Source organism: Terrapene carolina, unplaced genomic scaffold (genome assembly GCF_002925995.2).
Source record: "Terrapene carolina triunguis isolate 2854851 unplaced genomic scaffold, T_m_triunguis-2.0 Scaffold212, whole genome shotgun sequence".
Lineage (NCBI taxonomy): Eukaryota > Metazoa > Chordata > Testudines > Emydidae > Terrapene > Terrapene triunguis.
This window is the reverse complement of record NW_020664563.1, coordinates 4,370,227-4,397,133: the sequence shown is the minus strand read 5'-3', so window position 1 is coordinate 4,397,133 and position 26,907 is coordinate 4,370,227. Positions and strand designations below refer to the sequence as shown.

The 26,907-nt window shown below is 42.0% G+C and overlaps 1 protein-coding gene across 1 annotated transcript; it reads right to left on the bottom strand.

Annotated features, from left to right (window-relative positions):
- On the bottom strand, positions 1 to 22,952 carry LOC113407552 (transcriptional adapter 1). The gene is given in 7 exon segments (XM_029912457.1): positions 1 to 195; positions 1,011 to 1,173; positions 5,637 to 5,788; positions 7,392 to 7,601; positions 12,949 to 13,046; positions 22,241 to 22,306; positions 22,748 to 22,952. Coding segments are annotated over 7 exon segments (1,047 nt in total). The 3' UTR covers positions 1 to 42.
- Positions 22,953 to 26,907: the final 3,955 nt, after the last annotated feature.

Sequence of the window (26,907 nt, the reverse complement as noted above, 5' to 3'; positions counted from 1 at the left end):
TTCACAAAATGACAGCCCGCCTCAACGCCGGCCATCCTCACTTTAGCATAGCAGCAGCCCTTCCTTTGCTGCCAAGCGCTGGCGATGGATTTTGTCTTGCTGCAGCTCCTCGTGGTTTGGATGCCAAAGTTTCATGATGATTCTCTCAATGTTTAGAGCGTAGACGGTGTGTGCTGGAACAACTTCTCTGTGCACCTGCGGGGGCAGGGGTTACACGTTAGAAAACATTGCTAGCCAGATGCTATTACGCTCACGCCCCTCATTTCTAAAATAAGATGCATCTAGTGCATTTATTATAACTATATAATAAGCTGATGAAGGGGTTCTCAGGGGCAACCAAAAGGTTAGGCTTGTTGCTTTGTTTCTAACTTGCCAATATTTACATACACCCAGAAGAGACCACCTGCACTGAAGCCACCCACTCAGGATAAGCATAGGGAAATAGATAGTGCTTGCAACATGCTCGCAAGGGTCAAATTCCAGAGTCCTCCTGCTGAGAATGCTTGGTCTCACCAGCCCCAAGCCATGCAAACCCAGGGACGGACAGCTCGGGCAGCCCAGCTGGTAACAAATACCTGCATGGAACACAGAGAAAAGAGGGATTTATATGGCAACTCAGTGTGCCGTATTTCTGCCAGAATCTCCATCAATCGAATGCAGGGAGGGGGGCTGTGATCATCTGTAACCCCATAGTGCAAAGCGCATAATCCCAAGGTGAGAACCTATGATCTAACGCATAATGTGCTTGCATCTACCTGGCAACATTTACACAACTGGCGGGGCCAATCCATAGTCCCTGCCTAATACTCTGTGCAGCTCCATGTATAGCCACAGATTTAAGAAGAAAACAAGGGAACAGCCTGTTTAAACAAACAGGCAGTGGGGAAGGAGTGAAATCAGGTCAGACTCCAAGTACATAATACAGAGCAGACACAATCAGCTCTGACTAGCAGTCTCTGCTCAGGAAAGCATATCCCCAAGCCATGCTGCAATGGAACGTGAATGGTTACCTGTAATGCCTCAAAAAGGTCATACATGTTCACGGGAGGGAGAGTAGCTGGTAAAGTATTCCCAGAACATGCTAAGAGGAGAGCTGCCTGCTGCTCAGCATCGTCAGGAGCGGGGTGGGAGGCTAGATTCTGACCCGCAGAAGGTGCCACGCAGGTAGGAGGACTGTAAAGAGAGGGACATTAAAGACATTCCAGTCAATAAAGAAGCACTCACTTTGGGAAATATCAGGGCAGTAGCTTAGCTCCTGAACTTTATTCTTCACTCAGAGCTGGCTCAGGCCTTGTCTGGATACCAACGTTGCACTGGTTTCACTAAAAATCAGCTTTTAAAAGGGACTGAGTTAAAATGGCGCAAAGCCGTGTGGCCACACTTAAACTGGTTTACGTTACTTTTAACTTGGTCACTTTATTGCAGACAGGCTGCTGGCATTCTTACATGACTAATCTCCAGCCAGAACAGATCCCAAGGCTGTGTCTCCACTAAGTAAAGAGTTGCACAAACTAAAAACAAATACGTAATGGTTAAACTATGCATCAGTTGCAACTCTTCAAATGGCAAAATCCCACTGCTCCCCAGCAGCCAGAGACAGCATGCTTACTTCTAAGCATAAACAACACACTGTATAGTGCACCGCTGTTTGGATTTCAGAGATTACAAGAGACAAGATGTGTTCTGGAGATTAGCTATTAAAAAGACCATGATATCTCAGGACTGAAAACTTAAAGGAGCCCACTCTGGCCCATGTGTCTGGCAGAGACAAGGCAGGAACAAACAAAGTCTTTATCTGCAAGGTGCTGAAGGTAAAACCTAAAAGTTCACCTGAAGCTCTGGGACTGTGGCTGACCTCTCTGCTCCCAAGCCGGAGCAGTCCTAGTCCTATTTTTGGCCCCCTACCACCCTGAAGTTGAAAGAATGTACATATGCAAAACTCATCACTTGCATGCACAAGTGATGGACAAAAACCAAACCAAACTAAACCAAACAGCCGACCGATCAGAAGCAGAGCAAAACAAAGCAGAGTGGCACAGCAGTTCAATGCCCCAGACAACTGCCTGGCTCACCCACCCCTGGAACTGCCCCTGCTCCCACGGTACACTGGCGCTGTCCACCACGAGGGTTGTGTTTTGCTGTGCAGAGACTGAGCTTTACCGGGGGCCAGCCTGAGACTGCGGAACAAATTTTTACAGAATCTAAGAACTGCCTTGACTCTCACCAGCTTCTGCTCCAAGTGTGGGTGCAATTTTCTGACCTCGCCTTCAGCGAAAAGCACACAGAGCACAGCAGAGAGAAAACAAATATAAATTATTTAAAAGACCTTAACATAATTTTCCCTTGGAGGAGAAAAAAAGGGATTCCCATATGTGACAGATGCTAGTCATGTTACTTTGTGCACTCCTGGAAGGTGCTCAGATAGCACAGTGATGTGGGAGATATAAGATTGGAATGGAATACAAACAAAACACTGGATGCTGAGTCCACCCCAAGGGCCAGCTCTGGTTTCTTACTAATGCTTCCTAAGGAAGGAATAACTGACCAATTAATCAGAATTCCAAGTTTCCGCTTTCTAAACTACTGGACTGCCCCCCCTCCAGGAGGGTAGCACAAACTGATTGAGGATTCTGTGGGTTACCATCCATGGCTTGCACCTCTGACAATTCCAATATCTCTCTCATCACAAGCTGCATGCTCTATTTACTGTAGTAGAGAGAGCCTAGAGCATTAGGCCTGGTGCAAGACCTGAGGCCTGAGCCAGACATTGTGAACCAAAGTCAGGCGATGTACTGAAGTAAATGCCTGTAAGTTCAGTGTCCGGTACATGAACTTGGCACAGGTACTGCTAACATTGCTAAAACACACTGAATATATAAACACGTTCCAGCACCGGCATGTCCCTGCAACTCCTAGCTGGAGGGACTGGGGGCTCTGTGCACTACCCACGCTCACAGGCGCCGCACCCGCAACTGCCATTGGCTGCGATTCCCAGCCAATGGGAGCTGTGGAGTTGGAGCTCGGGGCAGTGCAGGGAGCCCACTGGCCTTCCCTCACCCTAGGAGCTGCAGGAATACGCGGAGCTGGGTAGGGAGCCTGCCAGCCCCGCCAACCCTTCCTCACCCAGCACCAGCGGGGGTCCTGGGCTGCATGCTGTCCGCCTCGCCCCCAGCACCAGCAGGGGTCCTGGGCCCAAGTTTTAGTTTGGGGTATATAGTACAACTCATGGACAGGTCACGGGCCGTGAATTTTTGTTTACTGCCCATGACCTGTCCATGACTTTTAGTAAAAATACCTGTGACTAAAACATAGCCTTAGTTATAGATCATCAAGCCTGTACCCTGGGACCAGTGTATAATTAGTCCAAAAATACAATTCAATATATTATCCAATCCAATTTAAATGTCTCCAGTAATGGGCTTTCCTCCCTTCCCTTGGCAGTTAACGTACAGAAAGGGCTTTGAGATCCCTGGATGAAAGGTACTTCAGATGTGCATAGCATAGCATTCTCCCACAGTATTCTTGCCGCCAAATTAAAGAAGTATGGGCTGGATGAATGGACTGTAAGGTGGATAGAAAGCTGGCTAGATCGTCGGGCTCAACGGGTAGTGATCAATGGCTCCATGTCTAGTTGGCAGCCGGTTTCAAGCGGAGTGCCCCAAGGGTCGGTCCTGGGGCCGGTTTTGTTTAATATCTTTATTAAACAAAATATCTTGCATCCGAAGAAGTGGGCTGTAGCCCACGAAAGCTTATGCTCTAATAAATTTGTTAGTCTCTAAGGTGCCACAAGTACTCCTGTTCTTTTTATCTTTATTAATGATCTGGAGGATGGTGTGGACTGCACTCTCAGCAAGTTTGCAGATGACACTAAACTGGGAGGCGTGGTAGATACACTGGAGGGTAGGGATCAGATACAGAGGGACCTAGACAAATTAGAGGATTGGGCCAAAAGAAACCTGATGAGGTTCAACAAGGATAAGTGCAGAGTCCTGCACTTAGGATGGAAGAATCCTATGCACTGCTACAGACTAGGCACTGAATGTCTAGGTAGCAGTTCTGCAGAAAAGTCCCTAGGGGTCACAGTGGACAAGAAGCTGGATATGAGTCAACAGTGTGCTCTTGTTGCCAAGAAGGCTAATGGCATTTTGGGCTGTATAAGTAGGGGCATTGCCAGCAGATCGAGGGACGTGATCGTTCCTCTTTATGCGACATTGGTGAGGCCTCATCTGGAGTACTGTGTCCAGTTTTGGGCCCCACACTACAAGAAGGATGTGGAAATATTGGAAAGAGTCCAGCGGAGGGCAACAAAAATGATTAGGGGTCTGGAGCACATGACTTATGAGGAGAGGCTGAGGGAACTGGGATTGTTTAGTCTCCAGAAGAGAAGAATGAGGGGGGATTTGATAGCTGCTTTCAACTACCTGAGGTGTGGTTCCAAAGAGGATGGAGCTCGGCTGTTCTCAGTGGTGGCAGATGACAGAACAAGGAGCAATGGTCTCAAGTTGCAGTGCGGGAGGTCTAGGTTGGATATTAGGAAACACTATTTCACTAGGAGGGTGGTGAAGCACTGGAATGCTTTACCTAGGGAGGTGGTGGAATCTCCTTCCTTGGAGGTTTTTAAGGCGCGGCTTGACAAAGCCCTGGCTGGGATGATTTAGTTGGGAATTGGTCCTGCTTTGAGCAGGGGGTTGGACTAGATGACCTCCTGATGTCCCTTCCAACCCTGATATTCTATGATTCTATGATTATCAGGGCTTGAAAAATCCATTTGCCAGTAGGGAGCAGGAAATTTTCTCTGTGGAGAGGGGATAGTGTGAGAAGCATAATCTTCTGCAGAATTTACTCTTTCATGCAAAACAAAACAAACAAAAAAAACACTCCTTATGCTGAGAAGATAACCTTCCAGATATGAATTGTACAGTCTTCCTGAGTCTGCAGACAGATGCAAGATTACTGCTGCTCATAGCCTTCCCAAGAGGCTGCAGCAGGAGACTGAAATCAACATCATTGCTGATAATTTTACTGCTGACCGAAAGAGTTCTGCACAGTAGCCACGAGCCAGTATCTTTGTCAATTCCACACTGTGGCTGTCTGGGAAAGCAACAAAGGTAGACACTGGAGTTATCCACATGGGAGTAGGACCCAAAGAGAGGCTGGGGAAGTGGCAGAGCCAGGAGAGCGGGGATGGGAAAAATAGTGGCCCAACCCCTTCGCTATTCCCAGGTGAAAGCTGCTTCTCCCTTCCAGCAGCCAGAGATAGTTGGAAGGCGGGGAGTAAGAGTCTGTGTGCTTCAAATCAAACACTCGCCTACTAACCAGAGGCTTATATGAAAAACTGAGTCCTCAGACTGGATCTAGAGAGAACACCCAAGCAGGAATTCCAGTATCTTCCTAGCAGGTGAGTACAGTGGTAAGGGGCACAGACTTCTTGCCAGGGCACTTTATGCTAAACCCCAAGTCCTTCCCCTTTGCCCAGTAGGGATAGTCCTCTGGCACATCTGCAGTTTCTGAATATTAAATATTACCACCAAGTTTTCTCCAGGGGTTTTAAAAAATGGATCAGTATGCTCAGTCTCCTACACCAACTACTCATTGACTATGTTTAGAACAAGGTAGCTCCATGAGAGCTCGCTTACCATTCAATTAGATTATTATAGGCAACAACACTGTTCTTCAGGTAAGGCTGTGGGTTAACATTGCTTCCGAAGGCGTATTTGAAATGACCATCTCTCAGGCGATAGGCTTTCCTCCTAGATACTACAGATGCCAGGATATCCTTAAGGTGATTCTGTAATGACAAACCTTACCTTTACCATTTGTGGAGCATGCTCTCAAAACTTTACAATAGTGTCACATAGGCCTGTTTATCCCTTCCACCTAGATACTGCTGCAATCAGTACATCACAAATGCCATTGGTCATATATAGAGACATAGTTTCATAACTATTCATTTTAGTCTATTAACAGGTGGATTCTGTTATATGGATAGCTTCCATTATTAGAGGCACAATCTGGCAATGTTATTTTAAAGGAAGTGCATTTAGTAGAGGATGATACAAATAGCATCCCCCTGCATCACATATCTGGAAAAGGACGTATTTTATAGTTTTGTACTAAATCTGAAAAATCAATCAATCAAGATAGCCCTGGAAAAAAAAAAAAAACAGATCTCCAACCCAAATAAAAATCCTAGTTCCTCAGGAGGGCAACCCAATCAAAACAAAGCCAGCGTGCTGATTTACTTGCTATCACATGTTCATGTGTTTCTCTTCCTGATTTATTTCTGCAAATCAGTAGGGTACCAAACTTCACGGGAGCCTGCCTTCAGACAGCAGGATTGGTGTAAATTTCATTAACCTATTTGTACACAAAGCAGAACAAGCACAGGAAACGGAGCACTGTGTGCATCTGCCTGTGAACTGAAACTTACAGCTCTAATTTGAGCTCTCCTGGTACCAACCTTAAAAATGTCTTTTAAATGTCAGGAAATTCCCACCATTAACTAGCACACTGTGGTAGAGGACAAGAAAGGGTTTCATAATCAGCATCAGACAGTTCATGGGAATATTGCACTTAAAGCTATTCTGAAAGCCACACTGTTTTTATTAAGGGCTGGCCTTACTTCTGAGGTGAAACTGCTGGAGAGGGTGTGAAGGGGTGGAAAGAACAAGCAGAAAGTTGCTCCCGCATCTGGTCCTATTGACGGATCGGGAGATCAGACTGGCCTCTGAGTCCTGAGTCTGCTGTGTAAGCCCCCAGAAGCACAAGCCCTAAGTAGTTGCTTGCAGTGCTTGGACCTGGTCTTGAGAGATGCTAATCGCCATAACTCCCATAGAAGACAATGGGAATTGCATGTAATCAGCACTTCAGGTTTGGGCACTATATGATTTATCTACCTTGCTTGAGCTTCAATAGCAGACAAGTTTTACAACAGCTTGATGTGCCTAAAAAGGGACTGTTCAAAACTAATCCTATTGCCTCTGGATATAAATCTGGAGTATAAACCGCTGCTAGCAATGGAATATACATTTTAAAAATCCATCATAATTAAAGAAATCTTTTAGTTTAAAAGCTGAAGGTCCAACTTTTCAAACTCAGCTTCTAAAATTATGCCTACAATTTTTCACTTTTGCAAATTATATTTTTGTATGCACGAATCCAAGATCCTTTGTGTGTGCCAAGACTCTGATCTGAAGAGCTGCAAGAATAAAACTTTCAGTGCCAGTTTGGGAGGCCCCTTTGAAACACATGGCGTGGATTCTCATAAGTCACCTGTAAATATAGTGAAGCTATTTTCCTCTCACACACTGTAGTGCCCCACCATATACCATATACAAAGCCTTTTGTTAGTAGCATAATCAAAACCACATCATTAGTTTGTCTTTTCTAACCTGCACAGCATAGACAATAGCCGTCACTGCCTCTTCGGTGACATTGTCTAGCCCGTGCTCATATGCAGTGACTATCATCCTTCCTTCTAGCTGGCCCCGCGTGGGAAGCATCATTGTATGGGAACACAGCTTCAAATCATCATCTTCTTGAGGATCCTTTGCCACAAACTGCTGGGCTCCAGACAATGGATTCTGAGGCTGGAATCGGTGCTGTCAGACAAACACACTTTTCATTTAAAAACTACTAATTCCAGCACTGAATACAGCTTTCAGGGGAGATGTGGAATTGAGGTCCTGAATTTACATGGTCATTAAACAAGGCACTTTTCATAAGAGAATAGGGATTTTAAGCATAGCAGTCTAGTTGGGTTCCAACTTCAGTTTTTATATTCTGCCTGTCTTAAATTTACCTGAGACAAGGTGAGTGAGGTAATATCTTTTATGGGACCCACTTTTGTTGGTGAGAGAGAAACTTTCAAGCCATACAGAACTTGAAAGTTTGTCTCTCTCATCAACAGAAGTTGGTCCAATAAAAGATATGACCTTACCCACTTTGTCTCGCTAATATCGTGGAACCGACACGGCTACAACTACACTTCAATTTACCTTACCTTTTCAACTTAACATTGTTGCGTGCTGCTAAACAGCTGGGTGTTCCCCCTCAGAAGCAGCTGTTTTTCAGTCATCCCAAAATATCAGATGTCATCCCAAAATATCAAATGCTTAATTAGTTAATGTTTGTAAAGACATCCTCGGATAGAGGGGGTTATAAAAGCTTTATACAAAACTACAAAGAATAACCATATATCTAACCAACATTTATTTAAAACTGATGGAAAAAATATTACCACTAATGAGTGGGAAGTTGTTCTGCTACTTTTGAGGACTTCAGCTTTCATTTGGTTGCAAAGATATAACCTTCAAAATGTAACTGATTCTGCAAACAGAGAACATATGCCTTTGGAAAGCAGAAGCAAAGTGGAATTAATATGAAATCTGGTAATTTCACAGCTGTTACTGGGACCTTTCTGGGTAGCAATGAAATTGTGTCAATTTCATGCTGGTGAGGAATACTAATAGCAGGGTCAGGCACAGAAGTTATTCATGGGGCAGGGGAAAAAAAGAAAAAAGAAAGGTGGGGAAGGGATAGAGTAGAAGAGACTTCTGTTCCCCTTCCCTCCTTGCAGCAGAGAGGTTGTCCTTTTGAGAGAGCGAGTGGAGCATTAACAGAAATCAACTCTCTCAGCAGTATTTTGGTGTCAACTGAACATCTTAACTCTAATGGGATTATTAACTTCACTACCAAAATTCATCCTGATAAAACCTTAATACAGTACTACACTATCATACATTCCTGAAAAAAAATGCACATCTACAGTATATATACACACATTCACATTTTTTAAACAAACCAAGTTTTAAGTCCATCACCAGACATATGTATTACTCAGTTAATCAGATTCTCATAATTGCTTAGTGCGAAGAGATTACTGAGAATTTTTATAAATGAAGATACTACAGATTATCTGAATATGCATTGCTGTTACAGTCTCAGCCAAAACAGGATGAATAGTAAGAAATATTGTCTGAATCATTGTGGCAATTTCTAAATACAATTCTACTTCCACTGGGTTCACAATTCTTTAAAACCGCTGTTTGTAAAGAGTATTACAGTGCCTGATTATACCAGTGTCAAATTTAGTCTCTGGCGTTTATGGGCCCAATTCTCATTCACACTAATGCCTTTTATACCACTCTGGCAGTGTAAAGCAGCCTCCAAGTGGGCCCACTTTACAGACCCTTTAGAATGCCAGAGTAATGTAAAAGGGGATTAATGTAAATGAGAACCTGGTCCTATGCGTTTCTCCCCGCACCCCACAGGGAAAAGGCTAGGCAGAGAAGAGGCACTCTGAATATTTTCCCTTAAGAACTTGGAGCCCTTTAAGAGTGGTCTGTTTAAAAAAGTGTTGCACCCATCCAGACAGCCCAAAGCAATATGGAGTTGGCTAGCCCAACCAGGCTCACACAGCAAGTCAATTTGAGAAGAAGGGGTAAGCACAATGGTAACTATAATATATGGAACCTTTTGCTTCATGAAGCACTTAGCTTTTTAAAGTCAACAAGAGATCGGGGCAGCATGAAATTATAAATATCTGGACTAAAAGAGATTTGTCTGGTAATTACACTTGAATACTTATTGCTTTAATAATCAGTGGTTCCCAAACTGGGGTTTGGGTTCACGAAATGTTACAGGGGGTTCCCAGGAAAAAAATCCCTAATGCCGGACAGAGCTGTCCCTAGGGATCCTGGGCAGCACGGGGCCAGCAGCCAGAGCCCCTGGACTTCCAAGAGCTAAGCAGATCAAAGCAAGCATATCTATCACACTGAGGAGATTTAAACTTCAAGACTCCTTATAAGAAATGGAAAGGGAGGTGGATATTTTTTGCTGTTCTTAAAATTAAATAGGCAGCTAGTATTGTTTTTAAAATTATTATGAAGAACAAGTTTAAGCTTTGTTGTAACGTGCATTGTTTGTCTGGACTGCTCAAGCCCCGAATGCTTGTGTAGGAGGAACTCTTTGGATTGGCTTCTTAAATACCTTCAAGCGGTTTCACATCTGATACTCCTTGATGAAACATAGGAGCCTTGTCTTATAACATGCTTATTCAAAGTTATACAAGCTACAAAAGTGAGATCATGGAAGAGTGTTGCCGTTTTCATAATGTAATACATAAGAACATAAGAATGGCAATACTGGGTCAGACCAAAGGTCCGTCCAGCACAGTATCCTGTCTACCGACAGTGGCCAATGCCAGGTGCCCCAGAGGGAGTGAACCTAACAGGTAATGATCAAGCGATCTCTCTCCTGCCATCCATCTCCACCCTCTGACAAACAGAGTCTAGGGACACCATTCCTTACCCATCGTGGCTAATAGCCATTAATGGACTTAGCCTCCATGAATTTATCCAGTTCTCTTTTAAACGCTGTTATAGACCTAGCCTTCACAACCTCCTCAGGTAAGGAGTTCCACAAGTTGACTGTGCGCTGCGTGAAGAACTTCCTTTTATTGGTTTTAAACCTGCTGCCTATTAATTTCATTTGGTGACCCCTAGTTCTTGTATTATGGGAATAAGTAAATAACTTTTCCTTATCCACTTTCTCCACATCACTCAATTTTATATACCTCTATCATATCCCCCCTTAGTCTCCTCTTTTCCAAGCTGAAAAGTCCTAGCCTCTTTAATCTCTCCTCATATGGGACCCTCTCCAAACCCCTAATCATTTTAGTTGCCCTTCTAGTGCCAGTATATCTTTTTTGAGATGAGGAGACCACATCTGTACGCAGTATTCAAGCTGTGGGCGTACCATTGATTTATATAAGGGCAATAATATATTCTCCGTCTTATTCTCTATCCCCTTTTTAATGATTCCTAACATCCTGTTTGCTTTTTTGACCGCCTCTGCACACTGCGTGGACATCTTCGGAGAACTATTCACGATGACTCCAAGATCTTTTTCCTGATTTGTTGTAGCTAAATTAGCCCCCATCATATTGTATGTATAGTTGGGGTTACATTTATCCACATTAAATTTCATTTGCCATTTTGTTGCCCAATAACTTAATTTTGTGAGATCTTTTTGAAGTTCTTCACAGTCTGCTTTGGTCTTAACTATCTTGAGCAGAACAACTATCTTGTTCTTATATTATGGGAACAACTAAATAACTTTTCCTTATTCACTTTCTCCACACCACTCATGATTTTATATACCTCAATCATATCCCCCCTTAGTCTCCTCTTTTCCAAGCTGAAAAGTCCTAGCCTCTTTAATCTCTCCTCATATGGGACCTGTTCCAAACCCCTAATCATTTTAGTTGCCCTTTTCTGAACCTTTTCTAATGCCAGTATATCTTTTTTGAGATGAGAGGACCACATCTGTACGCAGTACAGACACATGTTTGTTGACCCCTTCAAAGAACTCTATTAGATTAGTAAGACATGATTTCCCTTTACAGAAACCATGTTGACTTTTGCCCAACAATTTATGTTCTTCTATGTGTCTGACAATTTTATTCTTTACTATTATTTCAACTAATTTGCCAGGTACTGACGTTAGACTTACCGGTCTGTAATTGCCAGGATCACCTCTGGAGCCTTTTTTAAATATTGGCATTACATTAGCTATCTTCCAGTCATTGGGTACAGAAGCTGACTTAAAGGACAGGTTACAAACCGTAGTTAATAGTTCTGCAATTTCACATTTGAGTTCTTTCAGAACTCTTGGGTGAATGCCATCTGGTCCCAGTGACTTGTTACAGTTAAGTTTCTCAATTAATTCCAAAACCTCCTCTAGTGACACTTCAATCTGTGACAATTCCTCAGATTTGTCACCTCCAAAAGCCGGCTCAGGTTTGGGAATCTCCCTAACATCCTCAGCCATGAAGACTGAAGCAAAGAATTCACTTAGTTTCTCCGCAATGACTTTATCGTCTTTAAGTGCTCCTTTTGTATCTCGATCGTCCAGGGCCCCCACTGGTTGTTTAGCAGGCTTTCTGCTTCTGATGTACTTAAAAAACATTTTGTTATTACCTTTTGAGTTTTTTGGCTAGCTGTTCTTCAAACTCCTTTTTGGCTTTTCTTATTGCATTTTTACACTTAATTTGGCAGTGTTTATGCTCCTTTCTATTTACCTCACTAGGATTTGACTTCCACTTTTTAGAAGATGCCTTTTTATCTCTCACTGCTTCTTTTACATGGTTGTTAAGCCACGGTGGCTCTTTTTTAGTTCTTTTACTGTGTTTTTTAATTTGGGATATACATTTAAGTTGAGCCTCTATTATGGTGTCTTTGAAAAGTGTCCATGCAGCTTGCAAGGATTTCACTCTAGTCACTGTACCTTTTAATTTCTCTTTAACTAACCTCCTCATTTTTGCATAGTTCCCCTTTCTGAAATTAAATAACACAGTATTGGGCTGTTGAGGTGCTCTTCCCACCACAGGAATGTTAAATGTTATTATATTATGGTCACTATTTCCAAGCAGTCCTGTTATAGTTACCTCTTGGACCAGATCCTGTGCTCCACTCAGGACTAAATCGAGAGTTGCCTCTCCCCTTGTGGATTCCTGTACCAGCTGCTCCAATAAGCAGTCATTTAAAGTATCGAGAAATTTTGTCTCTGCCTTTCGTTTGATTCTAATAAAAATACTGTAATGATAAATAATAATTAATAATAAATAGTGTGTAATAAGCATGTCATAAAAACAAATTTTATATTTCCAAGGTCACTGCTTTTATCATTTATACTCAGGTAAAGGAGAAAATTGGAAATATTCATTTTTAGGAGAGGGTTCGTGAGACTTGACATTTTAGTGAAAGGGGTTCACAGGTTGTTAAAGTTTGGGAACCACTGCTTTAATACAAACACTTCTGCTGGAATGAGGTAAAGCATCTTAGCCATCCCGGCTAACAAAGGGACCATTTACTGCTCACAAGTTGCCAGCTCTTCATTTCTAGAGTGTTTAGCAGAGCTGAGACCCTTTGCAGAATATAAACTTACATCAAACTTCTGCCGAACTGAAGAAAACTTTTTCTTTCCTTTGGGTTTTCCAGGTTTAGTTGCAGAACCACCCGTCCACGGCAGAGGCCCAGGACCCTCTGAAAATAGGAGAGAAGGAAAAAAAGTGGGGAAGGGAAGGTCACTCCCATTTGTAGCCAATATACTTTAGTTCATACATTTAAAAACAAGACAAAACCCACAAGGTTCTGGCACCTCTGAAGACCACTTCCATCCTTTCCAATTTAAGTGCATGTGCCATTTCTATTTTACACTATTTGGCTTGTTACAATTCTCGACTACTAAAACCATGTATCTGAGCAATAATTCTATTACTTCAGAGGGAAATTATCTGAACTATATTGTGCTTTTCTTGCAACGTGTTTTTAAACTGCAATAGATGCATGAGGCTATCACAAAGGCACAGGTATATAATGGCTAAGACAATATTACAGCTACCTAAAAGGACATGGCAGGCACTGTATTGGTGGATGACTTCTGTAGATAGTTATTAAGCAGTACGTCAAGATACTTGAGAAGCATAGTTAAAGTCAGACCCTGCAGAGTTCCAAGTGACTCCTGAGAGGTGTTAAGCATGCTCATCTCCTGTAGAAGAGCTGAGCTGAGACTGCTCTGACCCTCACAGAATTGGGCCCTAATTGTTCAGGTATGTCCTGTATGTGCTATTATGCAAATTACAAAATCATATAAAGAAAAAAGCTAGATATGTGTTCACTGGGTTTTAGTGATGATAATTACCTTGAAAGTTCTAGAGTCTCCAGACTGTTCAACATATTTCACAGAGCTATCTCACATGACATGAGTCTGACCAAGGAATTAGTGCTTGGAATTTCCCTTTCTAATCCTGTAGCGGCATACAAATGTCTACACCCAGAAAGAGCTTTTCAGTTTAAAAACAATGACCTAAACTTTTGAGGATAACAGTATGTGGGGAAACATCTTACAGAACTCAAATTATATTGGGGGATGGAAAAAATACCAGATATTGCATTGTCTGTTAATGCTTGTTAATGAATCCTTTACATACCTAGGATTTCATATTTTCTTACTTCCCCAGAGAAATAGCTGCCCCAAGGAGTAAGAGCTCCATATATACCCTCAAAAACACATGGATTTCTTGGCACAGTAGTCCCAATACTACTGACACCAAGGAGCTCGTACCAATGGTGTTGACTTGGAAGAATTACTAATAAGAGAATAAAATGTATTTTAAAAACAATTTTCTACACCCAAATCATTTCATATTTCCTCACCCAAAAAGAAATTGTTTTTAGACAAAAGGAAGTCACCAACTAAAGTTAAATATAGAATTCTTAAACCAAGCTGGGGTTGTACACTCACAGACTAGACGTTTCTCTCTATGCAACACAACAGAGCAACCTTAACTCTTCTAGTGGAAGGGGAGGGAAAGAGTAGAGCATTGCAGGGAAGCTACGAAGATAGAACGAAGTTGCTCGGGGCCATAGAGGCAGAGGTTTTGGTAGGCAGGATGATGCGTATCATTCAGGCCCTCTCACTAGCACCCCGTCCCACTTCTCCACACACATGCAGCGCAGCAGACACTACCTCTGTGCTTAAAGTATTTAAATGTGTTATTGTTTAAGCATTAAAAGTAGCACTGGGATGAACTGTGCTGCTAGGCCCTCCTCTAGCAAAGCAGTTAAGCACATGAAGAATCCCATTGTATCTCATGTGTTTAAAGATAAAGCACCTTAAAGAATCTTTGCATATTTCAGATGAGACTTAAAACAAGGTCCGGATCACATGTGGTCCTTAAAGATCCCATGACATTCTTTTTAAGAGTAGGGGTCTCGGTGTCAGCATTCTGGCCATATTCCAACTCTAGGAATTATGGACAGCCTAAATAAATTCCCTCTACATTTTCAGTTCTAAAAAGGTACTCTTCATGTTCAGTTGTGTAGCACTGTTGTGTTCTACTTGACAGTTGCCATACGTCACCCCCAGAAATGCTACATTTCACTAACAGAGCCATCCTTGACTATAGTTTGTAAGTCATTTTGAAATGAGAGGGATTGTTAAGCATAATATAGATACATCTTTTACTGAAGAGATTGTTTGACATTCTGGAGTTTTGTAAGAAAGATTGTCATGTCCTAACACAGCATGTACTATTAGCCTTTCAATATCCAGTGCCTGGCAGGTATTCAATTCCAATTAAGGCAACAACAAAGTTCAATTTGAAGTTTATGGGCAGACTTGCTGAAAGGTAAATTTGCAGCAATGTATTGGTCCAATGCTTGGGGCCAGATACCAATCCCCTTACTCACACTTGAACAGTATCCAATGCCACAAGTGGTGGACAACTTTATGGAGTAAAGTTCTACCCAGGATGGGTGAGGGTATCAAAGTCTGGCTCATTGGGTCTTACTGAAGTCAGTGTAAGTCTTTCCATTGACTTTAATAAGCACTAGATCAGGCCCTTCATAAACAAAGGTCATATTCATCCTTAAAGGGCAGGGGAGTATGAAAGAAGTTGCAGAAGAAATAGACCTAGGAAGCAGACAGAGAGCTAGCAACCGTGTGGAACTGAGGGAAGGATGAGGAAGGACCGAGTGAAACCAATTGCAGCAAGGATGGTTGTTATGCGATATCACACCAGGAGGTCTGGCCAAGCAGCCCAATTGGATAACTCCTCAGGAGTAAGCTACTTGTACTTCCATTGCCACTGCTGGCCAGACCAATATTATAGACTTTATAATCCCACATACCCTTGGCAATGGGAATCCTGTAGAGTTCAGTCAGTATCTCCTATTAAAATGTTCACAGAATCTTGTACATCAGCTCCCACGCCATTATTTTTGGGGGAGGTTTGATCTGATGGATTTTTTCATTCACTCGTAGTACTATCAGGCACCTGCCCTGCCCCTAGTTTGAGCTCTCTGGCTGACTGTGCAGCTCCCACTAATGGACAAAGATTTGGATTGCTTCCTGGGAGGTAAGGGCTGCCCAGCTCTCTCATGATAATCTGTCTAATACGCAGCCAAACCTCTCCTTTATGTTTCCTCTGCAAACATCTGCACCCCCAATGCTGTTCAGGGAAATAACATTGCCCCTCCTTCAGGCTTTCAGTATTCTGCTGTGATCATTTTGTTTTATTAAAGAAAACAAACAAAAATACAGAAAGGTAGATGATTTACCACACATTTCACAGGATAGCCAATAAAATTATGCAGTTACGCAACTATTAGCTTGTCAAAGAGCAGACAATATAAAATTGGACAATATCACACAGACGCTAGGGTGGGGTTAACAATACTGTGACCATTATTTGACTACAGGGAAGTTACTGGAAATGGTGTTTAAAGATATGTCAGAAACCAAGGAAAGCTTTTTGAATTTCAAAGTTATGTTAGGGAGAATTTGGCAGCTCGGGAAAAATCTTTGAAAGGTTTTACACCTGAAGTCCCCCCATTTGTATCTCGTAGCCCAAACAGGGTATTTGGCATTTTTTCTGATTCAGAAGAGCTGGGCTGTTTCAGTCTTGGCTCCACATCTCAGAATATAGAGCATGAATGTACGAGAAGGGTAATGCCAATACTCAATCAATTCCTGCTATTCCCTCCCACACCTTAGAAGGTTAGAGAGAAGCCTCTTGTGAGATATCCCAACCTTTCAACCTGGCTTAAGAGGAAGTATTCCAGATTTAAAATTAAGAAATCCTAACCCTAACTGGGCTTTGGCACTGGTTTTTAATAATGGTTCTAGGGACAAGGGAAAGTCACAGCCTGACTGCAGCACCATATATGCATGATTAATACACTACTCACTCCAATTTCCGCTCAGAAATCAAACTCTAAAAATACCAAGGCTTTCTAATGTAGGATGACAAGAGAGAGTGGTGTGGAATAATTCGGGGGTGGGGTGGGGGGTTTACATGTATGAACATTTTGATTAAGCTTAGAGAAGAAGATATTTGTAAACTACCAGATAAGGCAGATGTTAGTGTAACAAATGGCTCCTTGGCTCCCTAATCTAAAGGCCATCCATAAGTCAAGAATATTTGGAAATTTTGAACAGCTAAGGAGGGCCTTTATGGCTCTTTGTTTTCAAACAATGCAGTTGGTTTATTTGGAAAGTATGTACACTGGCAATGAGAGGCACAATCACTTTTGCCCAGGAGGGCCTGGCCAGGTTGAAGATTTGCCACATTACATACAGTACTATCATATAACGTTTGAGGGGGGAAAAAAAGTCTATCTCCAATCTTGGCCCTGAAGCCTTTTGCATCATTAACTCAAGAATTAGTATGGGTGTTATAGAGCAGTATTGTTTCAGTTATACAGCCAGTTGTCCTATTTGCCCACTCAGTAAAAATAATAGACTGTGAAATTAATGCTCTTTATGATGTAAATAGATCGATTTGCTTTAACACCTCTAATTTTGTTTCTGCATGTTGTTTTATGAGCTATTTTTAAAATGTCAGTTGAATTTAGGAGAAAGATTGAATGTGGTTTTTTGTATTTTGAGAATTTTAAAATTGATATTTGTTTCATTAAGCATCATGGCTAATTGCTAAATCTGAGTTTGCTGGGTGCTGCTGTTTATTTCAGGATGTGCTCATTTCTCTAGGATTTTCTACAGTTTATCAAGGATCTCAGAGCAGTTACTCTTTACCTGCTTAGCATGTAGGCTAGTCATAGTTTGGCTTCTATAGTATTCCTAGGACATTTTCTTTACTTCTCTCACCCTTAGCAGACCACCTGTTTTATTCCTACAAGCCCCCACCCTTGGCTCAATGTTAGCGGGGCAGAGAGGGAAAAGAAGCTGAATATGAAAAACAAGAATTTCATTATTATCACAGATATCCAAGTGCCTGATGATCCTCTTTACTGACCGAATTCTAAATCAGGATCCTGAAGAACCTCCATAGTATTTTCCAGGAGGGCTGAATCTATGTGGCAGTAACATAACCAGTTGGAGATCACTATCTGATTTCCTAATGCTTCCAGACAATTACAGCAACGTTAGCTAAAGGCCTATCCTTTCAACACATCAATCCTGTTTTCTCCACTGTCATTTGGATGTTTAGTTATGGAACTTGGAGCTTCACATTGCCAAGATTATTTTCCCTTGCAGTTACAGACAACTATAGGTCACCTTCTGATTGTGTAAAATCCCCAAGCAAATCTCTGGGTTAAAAAGTGTTCCTTGGGCCAGTGTTCTTGATCATACAGGTTCCCTTCAACAAAAAGTAGGCAAGTAATCCCAACTCTATTCAGCTGAGCACTTATTTAACTTTAAGTACATGCTTAAATTCTGTTGAAGCTGATGGGCCTTAAAGTTAAGGATTTAAGCACCTGCTTAGTGTTTTGCTACTATGAGGGGGAGTCTCTACAACCTAATATTTTGTTTCCAGTTTCCTCTTAATTTTCTTGAGACTCGTGCCCTTAAAAGGTATTCTAACACACAGTATTCTAGCACTTAATCATCAGGTCCATATTAAAGGCTTCAAGTATTAGGGCACTGAAGTAATGAACCCCATCTGTGTGATGGACTCTGTTGTTCACCCACTCATTTTACAGCTACTTCCTCCGGCATGCTCTTGCTTTGTGCTGCACAGACCACATCAGGCTTTGCCATTTTTCTTTATTCTTTCCACAGGTCTGTTATTATACCTATACACTTGGCTTGCATTCTTCTGACCTATAGCCTCGGATGACCAGTCACAAGCCGTACATTATAGTGCTAGGTCAGCATTTGGATGGGAGACAGAATGCAAGTGCTCTTCACTTTGTAGAATAAGCCAGTATTCTAGTCGATTTAGAAGGTAACACGTTGTTCTTTTGTAGAAGGCATAAGACTGAACTGTAAACATTGAGAATCTTTAGAAGCACAAAGTAAGGAAGTCTTGGGAAGGTCAGAAATTAAGAGAGGGGGTAGAGGGAGTGAGTATGGTATATCATGAGGAAAAACAGTAGTGAAGAAAAAGAAAAGAGCCACAGCTGTTCAAAAACACAGCAGTCTTTTTACTGAGCAAGACAGGCTACCAAGAGCACATCATACAGAGCCATAGTTCTTTGCATTAGCTCAGACTTGAAGACAGCAGCAAGGTCAAGATTTCAGTTCTTATCCTCAAAAAAGCCTTTATATAAGTAACCCCAGCTATGCTGAGAGACTGTTCTCACTCTTTTCAATCATGACAGCTGAATTCCACTACAACTGGGAACCTCGAGAGAGAGAGAGAGAGAGAGAGAGAGAGAGAGAGAGAGAGTTTGCTTAGCAGATTGATTTCAAGTGTGGAACACAAGCCTGGAAGCAATCAACAATACCAGACCTCCCTGCTGTCAGATTGAAGCATAAAACCTCTCTCTAACCTGCCTTTTCCAACAATTTAAAAAAATTATTAGTGAATAGGGAGAAGCCAGAAATTCTCTAAAAATAAATGCATTAGAATTGGCAAGGCACTTAGAGAGGATGAGTGCAGTTGTACTGCCTTCATAGACAGATGATATGATTCCATGTGTTGCTACTAAGCCCTTCTGCCACTATTCCCTCAATCAGGTTTTATGCAAACAGATTCATATAATGTTAAGCCTGGATATTTTAAAGTTGAAACAATATCAGCAGATTCAGAGCCAAGGAGGCTCTAGCAACATTAACTGCTCCTTTGAGCACGTGTGTTACCACACACAAATCCATATGATGTAGCTGTCATCTAGTGTAATATTAAGGAACTGCATCTCTTTCCATAACTAGAGGTGCTTAGAAGTAGCGTTATAAGTGACAGCATGTGTTCATTTTACTAATTTCTAGAGCACAACTTGTACTTATTGCACACATTGAAGGGAGCAGTATTAGCACATGAGGCGCTTTAATGGCTACTCCTGTTCAGTTCAAGACTTGCCAACTTCACATTAGCAGGGGTTTTTTGACAACCGATCCACTGCAGACCTAGCCAGCTTCTAGCCTTGTTAACAAAGGCAACAAGCTGAGAAAGAGGACAGAGCTGCTTCACTCCAGGCTTGCACTGCTTTCCATAGGGGCAGCAGAGTACAGTCAAACCCCAGCAAAAGGAAGGTGGTGGCATTTGCGACTTTTCCAACACACATTATACAGCAGCAAGAGCAGAGAGAGAAAAAGAAACATACTAACAGAGATGAAGCTACAAGGATATCGGTTATAGAAAAGAACCCGCCCATACTGTTTATTTCTTTAATTTATTTGTTTTTCAGTATTTTATTTTCTTGGCCAGAAGAGAGACGGACAAATGGTTAGGAGAATCGCTCTGATCACTCTCTTCGGTTTTCAGCTGTCGCTTTATTCCCATTTCTTTCTTTCTCACACATTTCTTCTTTTCACTTCTCCTCCTCTCTTTGGAGGCAAATGGGACATGGTCAACCCATCCCTGTGTGTCAGACTTGGTGGCCCTTAAATCAAAACGCGTTGCCAACCCTGAATAATTAATAAAAAAATGTTATCCAGTCTCAGGTGTAGATGACTATAGCTCCAAGTCTTCGTCAGCCCAAGATTACTGAAAAAGAAATTGGGGCTCTATAGAAGCCAGGATTAGCTAAAAACCAACTAATTGCTTTGCTCATCAAGATGCTCATCAGAGACCCTATAAACTGAATGTACATTTCAGTAGGATTTCCTGGGGGAGAAAACACAAGCATGTGAAAGCAAAAACACAGTTCTTGAAAGTCTTCCTAGGAACAAAAACACTGACGGAGGCAATTTCCACAAGCTAAGTACCCTCAGGGGTCTAACAAGAATCTTCCCTGAAATCAGCAATCTGGAACAGAATGTGAGCAGCTCTACCGTGGTTCTTATTATTAATACAGAGTACTCATGTGATGTTTTGTCTGTCTAGGTACTTACACAGCGCCTGTCACTGTAGTATCTAAGTGCCTCCCAATTTTTTATGGATTTATCCTCACATCACTCCTCTGAGGTGGAGAAGTGTTTTCCCCAGCTGTAAAATGGGGATAAGGGGGTACTGAGAAATGAAGGACCAGATTTTCTAAGTGTACTTGCTCAGCACCAAGCAGCTCCTATTGTTCTCAGACGGAGCTGTCAAGTGCTGTGCAAACCCTTATTAAAAAAAATCTGGCCACTCATTTAGGTGCCTAAACAGGAGCTGAGATCCCCCCTGGACCAGGCCCTGAGCCCTACCTGCCCAATGTTACACATGACAACATCTGTGTCACTCCTAGGAAATGGAACCCAGACCTGCAGAGTCCCACTCCTCTGCCTTGTCCTTTTTGAAAGGATAGTCGGGCTGTGGTTAAGTCTGTCTGGTTTTATTCAGAAGGTTTAGATTATAAAACAAACCAAGTGCAACGTATTTGCTGCAGCCATCCCAATGGAAGAAAAAAAAAAAAAAATATCAAGCGAGAAGCTGCAGAAGTTACATGGAGAACTTTTGGTGTTCAGTTAGCCAGGTTCGATTGTATTATGCAGTCAGCATAAACAATACAGCAGGCTCAGCACAAGACCCTAAGATGCCGGTCCCTGAACTTTCTAGCAGTCTCAAACTCGTATTCTAATTTGCAGTTTGAATCACTTTCACGCAAAGGGTCTTGTGGCTAAGTTTTTGGTCCATCCTTTCAAAATCCATTCTGGTGTCAGCAATACTGAAACTCACTAGACACCACAGAGCAGCATAACACCAGACATAATGTGAGAGCTGCAGGGGCTTAACAGAAGGATATTAAATTTATTGGCAACATTTTAATTAAAACTTTACAACTAGAAGCTTCCCGTCCTCCCCTCTACTCTGAAGACAGGACAGGGCAAAACAAAACAAAACAAAAAAAAACCCTCTCTCTCTCTCCTAGTGCTGCCTCCCTCCATGAGTCAGAGTTTCAATCTTTCTGACGCAAGGCTGTCAACACCATTCTCACATCATGCCAAGCAGATTGCTGGAGAACATGGAGCAAATCCTCCCTTCACTTGGTGCTGCAGGTTGGTGGGGCACAGAGCACACCACCTTACAGAACTCACAGCCAAAGAAGCATGAGACTAGAAATCAAACCTGGGTCTCCTGCATGGCAATGTAGAGTACTAGTCTTTAGCCAAGTGTGTGAAATCCTTATTTTAGAATACAGATGATCATATTTATATTGCAATAGTAACTAAAGGCCCCAGTCAGGATCCCCACTGTGTCATATGGCACCTAGCTCATATAAGAGACAACATACAATTTAAGACTAAATAAGTCAAGCATATAGCTTAAAAACAAAGCCCACCATAAACACTTCCCAGGGTTGTGCTGTATGATCTATTTTTAAAAACTAATAGTTTGTTCTCTTACCTGGTGCAGAAACCAGGATTTGGCATCGAGTGAGAATAGCCAGGAGGAAATCATTGTGAGAATGGACTGCAAAAAGAAAGAGTTCACTCAGACAGACGCCAGGGGAGAAAGTTTTACTTGAAGACAGATTCACATTAGCAACATGGCAGGCAAAGGCCAAAGGCAGCCACTTGAAGCTACCTTATAAAGTGATTTTGTTTACACCTTCCACAGCCATGTTTTCCCATGCATTCCACTGGCTGCATACACCTCCCAATTGATATCCTTTACATAGGTTTTAGTCTCTCTATGAAATTAGGAGCTGCAAAGGAGAAGGTTCTTATCTCAGCAGTGGTAAGATCATGTGGCCCAAGAGAAGAGGCAAGTTCTAGAGGAGCAGTGGGAGTTATGTAGTCACACTTCATGTGGTTGCATTGGTGTGTAGCAAGCAGCAACTAACCCAGAATGTGGTATTTTGAGAAATGTGGGAAGACAGAAAAAGGGACACTCCTAGGGACGGTCTCTTACCGTTATCTTGGGTGAGGAGTCTGCGAGCTTCCAGATCAAACTCTTCTTTACTGATCTTTTGCTTGAACCAAAGTTTCAAGTTTGCCCAGTATCTGTGCATGGGAGAGAAAACATTAAGCACGGTAAACAACATTGCTTTGCCTACTAAATCTATTCCTTTTCTCCCATATCTTAAATGGACAGTCATTTAGTTCAGGTCCAACATTTAACTTTTTGTATACGTTTTAGAAAAATCTAAAAAAAGCAATGTTTTAATACAACTTCAGTGAAAACAGAGGGTTGCATAAGAACGGCCATATTGGGTCAGACCAAAGATCCATCTAGCCCAGTATCCTGTCTTCCGACAGTAGCCAATGCCAGGTGCCCCAGAGGGAATGAACAGAACAGGTAATCATCAAGTGATCCATCCCCTGTCACCCATTCCCAGCTTCTGGCAAACAGAGGCTAGGGACACCATCCCTGACCATCTTGGCTAATAGTCTTGATGGACATATCCTCCAGGAACTTATCTAGTTCTTTTTTGAACCCGGTTATAGACTTGGCCTTCAGTGTCCTCTGGCAAGGAGTTCCACACGTTGACTGAGAGTTGTGTGAAACAAATACTTCTGTTTGTTTTAAACCTGCTGCCTATTAATTTCATTTGGTGACCCCTAGTTCTTATATTATGAGGAGTAAATAACACTTCCTTATTTACTATCTCCACACCAGTCATGATTTTATAGACCTCTATCATATTCCCCCTTAGTTGTCTCTTTTCCAAGCTGAAAAGTCCCAGTCTTATTAATCTCTCCTTATATGGCAGCCGTTCCATACCCCTAATCATTTTTGTTGCCCTTTTCTGAACCTTTTCCAGTTCCAATATATCTTTTTTGAGATGGGGCGACCACATCTGTATGCAGTATTCAAGATGTGGGCATACCATGGATTTCTATAGAGGCAATATGATATTTTCTGTCTTATTATCTATCCCTTTCTTAATGATTCCCAACATTCTGTTAATTTTTTTTGACTGCTGCTGTACACTGAGTGGATGTTTTCAGAGAACTATCCACAATGACTCCAAGATCTCTTTCAGGGTGAAGGAAGATTAAAATATTTCCCTGCAGTGTTGGTAAGCCAAACAGCATTGTGCTAGTGCCTGATAATCAGAAAGTGGGGGATGACAAAACTAGACCAATCAGTTTCCACTTGTTTTAATAATTTCAGTGAAATACATAATTAATTTTTAACTTTATTGTCACAACCTTAGATTATTAAAGGTTAGGCAGGTTGTTTTTGAAGCAGTCCATCTTCTAAATTGCACAGCATCAGCTAGTTACACCCTTGTGTATTCCAACTGTATTTAGACTTGGTCTGCTACAGACCCCCAGGGTCGGATTTGGATAGAGACCTCTAATATTTTTAATTAAATAAATATTACTAGGAATTGTGTGATTATGGGAGACTTTAATTGCCCAGATATAGATTGGGGGACAAATGCTACTTATAATGGTAGGCCCCAGCTATTCCTGGATGGGATAGCTGACAGATTTATTCACCATATAGTTACTAACCTACAAGACGTGATGCCATTTTAGATTTGGTATTGGTAAGTAGCAAGGTCCTCATAAAAGAATTGGTAGTAGAGTACAACCTTTGAGTGAATGTGAGTTTATCCTTCCATTTAGTTAAAACTGAATTATCAAAAATAGATCAGCAGCTAGGGTCCTGGATTTCAAAAAGGGCAAAAACTTAAAAAAATTAAAAGGAATTAGTTAGGGAAGTGGACTGAAGAACTCCAGGATCTGAAAGTGAAGGGGGTTTGCAGTTATGTTAAATCAAAGTTGCAGAAACTATCTGAAGTCTGCATCCCAAGCAATAGGAAAAAAAATTCATAGGGGAGGATTGCAGACCAAACTAGATGAACAAGCATCTCAAACATGTTATTAAAAGATAGCAGAAAGCCTACAAGGAATGGATCAGCAAGGAAAGCTACCTCTTGGAGGTCAGCAAGTGTAAGGGAAAAAGTGAGACCTGACAAAAGCCAAGCAGAGTTAGACCTTGCAAAGGAAATTAAAACCATCAGTAAAAGGTTCTTTAGCCATATAAATAAAAAGAAAACAAGGAAAGAAGAAGTAGGAACGCTAAGCATGGAGTGGAGTGGAGATTAAAGATAATCTCGGCATGGCCTAACACCTAAACCAGTGGTTCTCAACCAGGGGTACGTAGAGGTCTTCCAAAGGGCATATCAACTTACCTAGATATTTGCCTAGTTTTACAAGACTACATTAAAAACACCTGGCATTGGCCATTGTCGGCAGACAGGATACTGGGCTAGATGGACCTTTGGTTTGACCCAATATGGCCGTTCTTATGGGATAAATTTTAATAGTTCAAATTGCACAGTCATGCATTTAGGGACTAAACAATAAGAATGTTTAATATAAGCTGGGGACGTATCAGTTGGATGCAACAGAGAAGGAGAAAGACCTGGATGTATTGGTTGATCAAAGGATGACTATGAGCTGCCAATGTGATGCAGCTGTGAAAAAGGCTAATGCAACCCTAGGATATATCAGGCAAGCTATTTCCAGTAGAGATAGGATAGTGTTATTACCCTTATACAAGGCAGCAGTGAGACCTCACCTGGAGTACTTTGTGCAATTTTTGTCTCCAGTGTTTAAGAAAGATTAATTCAAACTGGAACAGGTACAGAGAAGGGCTACTATTAGAGGAATGGAGAACGTACCTTACGAGAAGAAACTTAACGACCTAAGCTTAAGGACCTGATTGCCCTCTATGATGAGATAACTGGCACTGTGGACATGGGGAAAGCAGTGGACATGTTAGATCTTGACTTTAGCTAAGCTTTTCATACGGTCTTCCATAGTATTCTTGCCAGCAAGTTAAAGAAGTATGGATTGGCTGAATGGACTAAAATGTGGATAGAAAGCTGGCTAGATCATTGGGCTCAATGTCTAGTCAGCAGCCAGTATCAAGCGGAGTGCCCCAGGGGTCAGTCCTGGGGCCGGTTTTGTTCAACATCTTCATTATCAGGATGATGGGATGGATTGTACCCTCAGCAAGTTTGTGGCTGACACTAAGCTAGGGGGAGAGGTAGATACTCTGGACCCTATCCCTATCCTCCAACGTGACGTAGACAAATTGGATGATTGGGCCAAAAGAAATCTGATGAGGTTCAGCCAGAACAAGTGCAGAGTCCTGCACTTAGGACGGAAGAATCCCATGCACTGCTACAGGCTGGGGACCGACTGGCTAAGCGGCAGTTCTGCAGAAAAGGACCTGGGGAATTACATTGGATGAGAAGCTGTATATGAGTCAACTGTGTGCCCTTGTTGCCAAGAAGGAAAATGTCATATTGGGCTGCATTAGTAGAAGCATTGCCAGCAGATTGAGGGAAGTGATTATTCCCCTCTATTCAACACTGGTGAATCCACATCTGGAGTATTGCATCCAGTTTTGAGCCCCCCCACTACAATCTGTCCACATCCTTTCTGGAGAGAGTCCAGCAGAGGGCAACAAAAATGATTAGGGGGCTAGCGCACATGATTTAAGAAGAGAAGCTGAGGGAACTGGGCTTATTTAGTCTGCAGAAGAGAACAGTGAGGGGGGATTTGATAGCAGCCTTCAACTACCAGAAGGGGGGTTCCGAAGAGGATGGAGCTCGGCTGTTCTCAGTGGTGGCAGATGACAGAACAAGCAGCAATGGTCTCAAGTTGCAGTGGGGACGGTCTAGGTTGGATATTAGGAAATACTATTTCAGTAGGAGGGTGGTGAAGCACTGGAATGGGTTACCTAGGGAGGTGGTAGAATCTCCATCCTTAGAGGCTTTTAAGGCCCGGCTTGACAAAGCCCTGGCTGGGATTATTTAGTTGGTGTTGGTCCTGCTTTGAGCAGGGGGTTGGACTAGATGACCTCTTGAGGTCTCTTCCAACCCTAATCTTCTATGATTCCATGGATTGTCTCACAGAAGCAAACAAATCCTGGGGGGGCGGAAGACAGGATTGCTCTCGATAAATTAGGGCTGTAAAGAAATTAAACAATAATAGAATACCATTTATTTAAATATTTTTGATGTTTTCAAATATATTGATTTCAGTTACCACACAGAATACAAAGTGTACAGTGCTCACTTTATTTTTAATACAGATATTTGCGCT